The sequence below is a fragment of the Sinocyclocheilus rhinocerous genome, unplaced genomic scaffold (genome assembly GCF_001515625.1).
Source record: "Sinocyclocheilus rhinocerous isolate Xijiao unplaced genomic scaffold, SAMN03320098_v1.1 scaffold898, whole genome shotgun sequence".
Classification (NCBI taxonomy): Eukaryota; Metazoa; Chordata; class Actinopteri; order Cypriniformes; family Cyprinidae; genus Sinocyclocheilus; species Sinocyclocheilus rhinocerous.
The window spans coordinates 347422-356647 of record NW_015652144.1 but is presented as its reverse complement, the minus strand read 5'-3'; the positions used below and the strand labels follow the sequence as shown (position 1 = coordinate 356647).

General features: G+C 35.3%; 1 protein-coding gene across 3 annotated transcripts in view; it reads right to left on the bottom strand.

Annotated features, from left to right (window-relative positions):
- The window catches only part of sh3gl1a (SH3-domain GRB2-like 1a), a 27337-nt gene that overhangs the window by 12698 nt on the left and 5413 nt on the right, over positions 1-9226 (bottom strand). For all 3 annotated transcript variants that reach the window (XM_016519231.1, XM_016519228.1, XM_016519232.1), the window contains exons 2-8: positions 6305-6373; positions 5309-5381; positions 4634-4777; positions 3897-4030; positions 3046-3204; positions 973-1076; positions 478-611 (exon numbers count right to left, since the gene is read on the bottom strand). In XM_016519231.1, the coding sequence (XP_016374717.1) occupies positions 478-611; positions 973-1076; positions 3046-3204; positions 3897-4030; positions 4634-4777; positions 5309-5381; positions 6305-6373 (817 nt within the window). The remainder of the gene's footprint in view (positions 1-477; positions 612-972; positions 1077-3045; positions 3205-3896; positions 4031-4633; positions 4778-5308; positions 5382-6304; positions 6374-9226) is intronic.

The window sequence follows — 9226 nt, the reverse complement described above, 5'->3', positions numbered from 1 at the left end:
TTTTTTATTGCTGAAGAGTGTTTCTTCTCCTGCGTTCTACTGTACAGACGTGAATTTACTTTTCCTTCAGCCTGAGGTTTATTCATTACACTTTTTGGTGTGAAAGGGCTTTTATATTTGCTATAAATAGAACTTCTTATATTAAAAACATTCAAGCCCTGCTCATATTTAAAAAGTAACGCGAAAGTAGCGCAAAAGTAATGTAACGCATTACTTTCCATGAAAAGTAACTAAGTAACGTAATTAGTTACTTTTTTAGGGAGTAACGCAATATTGTAATGCATTACTTTTAAAAGTAACTTTCCCCAACACTGTTGGTGAGCAAGTGATGTAATACTAAATTTCTCCAAATCTGTTCTGATGAGGAAACAAACTCTACATTTTGGATGGCCTGAGAGGGAGTAAACTTTCAGTACATTTTTATTTTTTTGTGAACGACTACTTGAAGCCTTATGTAAACGAACAGGGAGAGCTCACCTGCGGATGGATACGAGGGTGGCGCAGCTGACGGATTCCAGCCTCCGTTAGAGTCATCCGGCTCGGAGCAATCAAAACTGGGTCTGGACACAGGTATCCGTTTCTGGCGCGGCTGAGATTGGGCCTCGTTTACTCTGCAGAGCACATACGCAAACATGAACACAAATGCATGCAAACACAAACAGGTAAACCATCTATCAGGAGAAAGAGGCTGAAAACATTTCAGCGAAAAATGAATTTATTATATACAGAGCACTTGAAGAAAGTGCAGAGGCCATATGGATTTCTGTAATATTGTTGTTACGATACTTTTGCAGTCTATTTGTAGCTTGAAAGCTTTAGTCCCCATTCATTGTAACCACATAGAGAAAAATTACCATGAACATGAATCAAAATTTCTCCTTATGCGTCAATGTCAAACAGGTTTGGAATGACATGACAAATATTTATTTTTGTGATGAAGACAGAAAGATACAATGGATTTTCATCTCTAACCTTTCTCTCATTCTCTGTGCCAGCTCCTCCAGGACTTCCATAGACTGTCTGTGAAACTGCAGCTGAGATTCGACCAAAGCTGTGAGCTGACTCACCTGCTCCACCTATAAAGCACGCATACAATGCACAGCCACACACACATACAGAACATGAAAAGATGTTATTGCCTTAGAATAAAGAGCTATAGTCTGTAAGCTTCTTTTACGTGTCACTGTGCCTGATTTTGCATATCTATTTCTGCTACATCACAAGGGCTTCAGCATTCAGGAAACACATCTCAGTAAGTAAACTTGTAAACTGTTTTTTCTTGTTTTTGGCATAAACCTTATTATAAACCTTAAAACTCTATGAAATGACAAACAGGACACTCTACACTCCTGTGGCTTTCTGCTAGGTTTATTATAGAAAACTAAAACTGAAACTAAAATTTAACTAGTTTCAAGTTTCGTTATTTGAAATAAAATAAACGTTAACTGAAATTAAATAATAAAATAAAATAATAAAAAAAAATTAAAAATTCAGCAGGTTACCAAGTCAACATTTTAATTTAATAAATAAATAAAAACTATAACTTGTATATAATAATGAACAGAAATTATAGACATATTGTATTAAAAAAAATATATAATAAAAATAACAAAAATGCACAACAAAATTACCAAAACTTTAAAATGATAATGGAAAAATAAAAACTGATTCAAAACAATAATAAAAGCTACAATAGTATCTCAATGATATTTAAACAGGACTGCTTTCCACAGCATAAACATCAAACAACCCAATGTTAAAACTAACATCGCATCAATAAATTAAAACTAGGGCTTAACCCTTTGAGGAGTCATACTGAAGAGTTTAAAAGTACAGTTATATGCAAAAATGAAATATCAAAATATGCTCCTGAAAACAGCTGGAAGGAGCTTTATATCCAAATCATAAATCATAACACTTTTATAAAATGAAGTGAAAATGAACATTCCTATGTTGACCCAAAAGAGTCATACTTCAGTTTAATGTCATACATCATGTGCATTTTTTTAAGATGCAATATGCAAAATGCAGTAAATATTTATGAAAATCCATGGTACAGTCATACCATGTTACTTTGATATATACTGAACTGAACGGCTACTACTGTCTTGTCTTGTACCATGGTATTTGCAAGGTACATGCAAAGCAAATTGAAGAACCTTTTGTTAGCATACATTAATGACCTTGATTAATTACAGGCCTGCGTTTAAGACCAATGTAGCAAATAATCAGAAACATCCCAAAGTTTTCACAGTCTCTCGTGTCGATAAAACAGACTGATAAATGTGTTGGCTCAGAAGACTGTCTGGAAAATATCCAGCACTCACTGATGTGGATCACAGTAGCAACAGTACAATTATATGACTCTCCCTGGTCCTGAACTATAAAAACTTTCCAACAGGGGGCCATCTGATTTGAATTTTAGAGCTGTTCTCTCAGACAAGCATCACTTTAACTATTGCTCATTACTTTAAGCAACCTAAAAGAATCTAAGCAACCAAAATAATTATACAGTATAATTTATTGTATTTTGTAATTGTAATTTTATTTTTGATCGTTTTGATATTTTCAAGTTTTGTAACGTTTTCCAATGACAAAGTTTGAAATTGTAGTTAAATGGCAACACCTCAACATTTTTATTGCTGTTTTGGCAGGTGCTTTTTACAAAAGCAATTTGTGACAAAGTCTGATAACCATTAAAACCATTAAACCATTAAAAACAGCCAAAAATAAACCACATTCAAAGTTTCAAGAACGAGACCAAAGCTCAAGATCCATAAGCTCTATTCTGGAAAAGGGGGCGGGGAGTAGCAGCTCATTTGCATTTAAAGAGACAGGCCCGAAAAACAGCGTGTTTCTGCTTCCACTCAAAATAGGCATTTTCAAAATGATATAATAAATGATCTGTGGAGTATTTTGAGCTGAAACTTCACAGACACATTCTGGGGACATCAGAGACTTATATACATATTGTAAAAAGGGGCATAATATGTCTCCTTTAAAAAGGAGGTGCTCAGAGACTCTAATAGGCTGGAGTGAACTTACGTCAGTATCCAGAAGGTTCTGCATGCTGGTTTCAGCTGCTTCTTTGGACTCTTCGAACTTCTCTGCTGCTAGCCTGAGCTCCTCATCCGGAATCTTCCCCTGACGCTTCTTCCTGTAGTCGTAATCCAGTCGACGGCCTTCCAGTTTCTTCAGATAATGCTGAGGAACAGCATATTGTTACTATTTACAGCCCATAATTACAATATGAAACAAATGCTCATACATTTAGCCCATGACTCATACATATTTAAAGAGGACATCGGATACAAATATCACTTTTACATGGTGTTTGCATATAAATGTGTTTTAGCAGTGTGTGGACACAACCACCCTACAATGACAAAAACCCATTCACTCCTTTTTATTTAATCCCCAAAAAATGTAAACATTCTCAATTATCAAGCCGTTTTGATTTTCTGAACAGTATGATGTCATACTGCTTAAGCCCCACCCACAAAGCTGACAGACTGTCCCGTGTTGGCATATTTCCGCCCCTCAGAAAGTTGTACGCTGTATGCTGAGGATGCAGTGGATTAGTTTTGTTTTTGATAGTAACACCATCGAATAAACAAAAAACTGAAGAAAGGGGTGGGGTGAGCAGTAGCTCATTATCATTTAAAGAGACATGCACCAAAACGGCTCGCTGTGAACAGGGCTGTTTTTGACAAGGTAAAAAGGGTGTTGTTTTTTCACAACCATTGAGGAATTTTAACCAAAATATGTTGCAGATATTTCATGAAGACGCTAAAAATTCCAATATACCAATTTGTGGAAAATGGGCATCTGATGTCCCCTTTAAATGAATAAACTTTTAGAGTGCAACTGATAGTAGTTTGACTGCAGTTTTCCACCTGTATGTCTTTCAGGTCCTTGTCGATTATAGTTTGGAAAGGGTCAATGAAGTTCTGTTTGACGTCAATGTCTAGAGAGTCTTTGACTTCTGCCAGTCTCTTCATGGCCTCTCCCATCTCCACTAAAGCGCCACCTACACATTGGGTGGAGAACATGCACAAAAATCTTATGTAAAAAACAAATTAAAAGATTTTAGAATAGCTGTATAAACAAAGAAAATATAATACACATATCATAAAGATTAATCACAGATGTTTGACAGGTCTCTAAAAATGAGATGCTGAGAATCTGAATAGATTTTTTGTTTGTGCTTGTATGTCTTTCAGGTCCTTGTCGATTATAGTTTGGAAAGGGTCAATGAAGTTCTGTTTGACGTCAATGTCTAGAGAGTCTTTGACTTCTCCCAGTCTCTTCATGGCCTCTCCCATCTCCACTAAAGCGCCACCTACACATTGGGTGGAGAACATGCACAAAAATCTTATGTAAAAAACAAATTAAAAGATTTTAGAATAGCTGTATAAACAAAGAAAATATAATACACTTATATCATAAAGATTAATCACAGATGTTTGACAGGTCTCTAAAAATGAGATGTTGAAAATCTGAATAGATTTTTTGTTTGTGCTGGTACATGTTACTGCAAGAAAGATTTTTATGCTTTGGGCAAATAATATGAATGAAATTGTTTCCAATTACAGTTTTTTGTAATTGCTTGTAAGAAAAACACTCCTCTCACCAAAGTTGGTGTCCTCTCCCATGTCTCGGCCATATTTGAGCATACACTCTCCCAGAAGGCCTTCTGCCTGCGGGTAACCTGGGCTCTTCACCTGCCCGCGCATTTTAGACATGGTGTTCACCATGGTCAACCTCGCTCGTGATGCTGCAGTACAAAACAGACAGACAGATGAATGAAAAGAAATATACACTACAAAAAAGAATTCCTTATTCTTAATATTTTTGTCTTGTTTTCCAGAATAAATCTCTAAACATAATTAAATCAAGATTTACTTAAGAAACAAAACGACTAAAATATGAAGTCTACATTTTTAAAGTCAACTACAGGAATAGTTCATGAAAAAAAAAAATCACGCTATCCAAGATGTAGATGAGTTTGAGAAATTTAGCATTACATCACTTGCTCAGCAATGGATCCTCTGCAATAAATGGGTGCCATCAGAAAACAATGGTTTAAAGTTAAAAGCATCTTAATGATCGATTTTTTACTTACAAACACAGTTTTTTCACTTAATAAGATGTTAATTGACTGGAGTGGTGTGGATTATTGTGATGATTTTTATCAGCTGTTTGGACTCTACTCTTATTCTGATGGCACCCATTCACTGCAGAGAATCAATTGGTGAACAAGTGATGTAATGCAATTATTTTTTATTAATTTAGTCCATGTTTTCACCTGGGTTAGGCTGCAGGTATTCTGTAGTTTTGCAGAGCACATCTGATATGGCTTTGCTGGTGACGTCAGCCTTCTGTGAAGCACAAATGTCAGAGAACAGGTGTGTGTCTTTACATCACACTGTCAACAGAGGCTGCTCATTAATCGTTCATTTACAGCTCTCACAGACAGACCTGGAACAATCAGCACTGGTCACACCTAAAACAACATTCAGGAAGCTGACTGATACCAAGTTAAAGTAATATTCTGGGTTCTTTACAAAATAAACTCAACAGACTGTGGCCTGCTGTGGTTTACCTAAAAAAATAATGCAAATAATGTGTTTAAAGCAGAAATGTGAAGCTAGTATTAATGTTAAAGCTCTTACTGGAATTATGTAGTAAAATGTCGCTTATAAGCTGTAAAGTTGTATGAGTAGTCATTCTGACGTGGGGCTACTTCTCTAGGTGGAGGAACTTCCGGTTATGCATAGCTAACGTATTTGGGTGGAAGTGGTATTAGCCACTTTTTTAGTCCAATCTAATGTCAAGAACTACTAAAGCCAGTCGTGTCAATATGATACTGCAATTAAGCAAAATATTTGTGATTTTGGAGGATAAAATGGGTATTAATGGGCTTTTTAACATTATATTTAAAAGACACAATCACAAAACATTCAAAAAACTAATTATAAGGCCTTTGTGTTTGTTTTTAATTTGTTCATCATTTATTACCAACAATTATCTGAACATGAATGAGCGATTTTGTGACTGCATTTCAGTTTGTGCTAAGCGGAAGTAGATAGTTATATCCTATACAGTTATTTGCTAGTTCATTTTTTTTTTCCACAATGAATTTGTTTTGACCAGTCATTCACATCTTTGTGTTTGTGTAGAGGATGTTTCTGGTCAATTGTATGGTTGAATTTCTTTCAGTAAGTAGAAAAAAAGAAGTTTAGGTTGTATTTAGGAGAACTTGAACATTGACATTGGAAAATGAATGTTAAAAATGTGTTACCCTCTCAAGGTCTTTGAAGTCCTCATCCAGTTTGGTTCCTTCTGCACCTCCCACCTTCTCACTCATCATCTGAAACGCACACATGTCGGTACTTCTATCAGTACAAGGACTTTCAATAGGCATAATGTTGTTGTTGGGTTTTTTTTTTAACAGAGCTAATGCTATTTTCTATCCCCCAACCCTTACAGAAAACGTTTTGCAACTTTCTTTTAGAATTGAAAGCCAATAAGAGCGATCATCCTTCAAGAAACACGCATGTGCAACAAGACTTATTAAAAAACACATTTTTGACACATTAGTGAGTTTGCATAATAAAGTACTAAAATACAAGAAACATTCATTGGTTTGCAAATGTAAAGTCAAAGAGACAGGCATCAGCTTTCATCATCTCCTATGTTGAAGCCTCAGGCTTTTCATCTAATTACCTGCTGCACTTTCAGTTCACGTTAAAGAGCGAGCGGGAAAAAGCAATAGTGTCTGGCATGTAAAGAACTTAAAATATGTTTTAATTTGTTGACTTTTGTGAGTGTGTTCACACAAGAATCTTCTATGTACAGTAAAATTTTACTTCTGTCAGGACCACTATTGTCAAACATGATTGACAATTAGCATACAGTTTGCATTGGCGGTATGGTTCTGTTCTGAGCAAGAACTCCCTGTGTATCCATGCAGCCTAGCATGGATGAGAGCAGGGACAGCAGCAATAATCTCCTAGGGGTAAACAGAATAGAACCAACATAAACACACTGCAGATATCATTAATGTTCAATAATTTAATGTACACATTTTATTCTGATTCATAGGAGAATAAGAATGCCAAATCCTGACTGGATGAGAGGAGGAGCTGGGGATGGAGAAGGGTCAGGTAGATGTTGATCAGCTGAGAGTCAGCTGATGCGAGCTTGACTGATGTGACCTGCCAGAACTAATGCTATGCTTGATTTTGTCACTCTAAAAAAAAAACAAAAAAACTACAACGTTTAGAATGAAACCACATTGTCCTGTTACTGTTATTTTAGTATCATTGATATACTACTATAGTTTGTTAATATACTGAATTTGACTATTTTTTAAATATTTTTTCACTTTAATTTTAGTTCATTTTGTTGTGTTATTAATTGTATTTTTTTTTTTTTTTTTTTTTAAACGTCTGTATTGTATTTATTATTTTTTAAAGCAGTTTTAGTTTATTCAGGGTTAGGGTTAGGCATATTCGTGTCTGTGCAACATTTCCCAAGTTCATTCCCCTTCTCTACCTATTATTTCATACACTCTCCACTATATTTGTTATTTGTTAATAAATAAATAAACGAAAACTTATAAAAGAATCTTCATAAAAATTAAGATCTCAGAAACTGCTTTACATAGAAAATATTAATGGCATTTTCTTATGTAAAACTCACCACGTCACTAGGGTGTTGTAGGTGGTTGGCAAGGTGATTTTAACCCATTTCTTAGTGGTTGCTTCTTAGGCCACATCAAAAGAGTTCTATTGACCACCAGGTGAAAATAGATTCCAATCACTTAGAGACCTAAAAGCACACTTCTCGTCAGCCCTAGCAATCACTACTAACAACATTTGTGTGTCGATGAGAAAAAAAAAGAAATAAGAACAGCAAAGGAAAGAAATTCAGTCAGGAATGGACTCTAAGGGCCCCTGAAGAGTTCCCCATCGGAGCTTTTCCTGTTGTTCGTCAATGATACTTCCTGTGTGGGCGGCACACATGCTTACACTCAGTTTCACACAAAAGCGCTCCTCCTTTATCAGCTGAATTCACTTCAAACACAAACACAGACAGCATGTATGGGGTATTGTATTCCAGTAAACAGGAAGCCTTTTGTGTATCAAGATCATTCCAAAGGACAGTATTCAAACAAACCACAAAGCACAGCCTGGGTGGCACGATCCATCAGTCATCATTATTTTTGTGGATTATTGTTACTGTTTAGTGTTTTTGTTAACTTTGAAAGTATCAGGATGCTTTTATGTTTTCCATGTCATATTTTTTTAATTGAACTGGTCATGCGTAAGCTTCAAAAATAACAAAGTTGTGTTTGTGAGAGTTAATTTTAGCAGACAGCATTGGAAGCAAGATTACAAGACTAAAAGCTGAGAGATAGCTAGTGTGACAGGTTCACAGTAAAACGTTCAAACTTCCGATTGCCGTTCTACAGATTTTCACAGCTCTCAGACTTTCACTCGTACTGACCAAATATTGAACTTAATGTGAAACACACACCCAGTCTTCAGAGAGGAACATGTGCACATGCGTGTTTGACTGACAGCACTTCACACAGTGGCTCTATTGTACGGCCCCGAGTCGCTAGCGGCCTAATATGATTCAGATGGAGGTGTGGACACAGATACTGATCATGCAGATCACGTCTCTATAATATGCGAAATGAAATACAGTTACAGAAAGCAGTCCATCTCATTTTATGGCTCTCATCTTAAAATTGCATTCAAAGTAATCAAAATTGAGATGTTTTTTTGTCAAACACATTATCAATATGCAGATTATCATTGTCAATTTTTGACCAATCCTGATTAATTACAATAATTCCATTTTTTTTAATGGCTGATAACTGATATTATAACAATATATATACAGGATTACAAATATACTACATTTTTCTGTGTTCTGTAAAATTTGTTTAATATTTTGATATCTGATTTGACTGATTTTGAAAGTTCAGAGCTTTGTGGACTTTGTTTTGTTTGAAATTTAAAAAAAAAAAAAAAAAAAAAGTGAAAACTGAATTCATATGGCCCTACTTATCTTTTATATTTAGCTCATCAGATCAAACGATATCTTTACATGAAGTTCAACACCTTTAAATAGCACTTCGGTTATTCTCTCTGTTAATGGAAACCTCAAATGCAATTTAGAGAGAAACACTTTCAGAGGAGGATGATGTAAT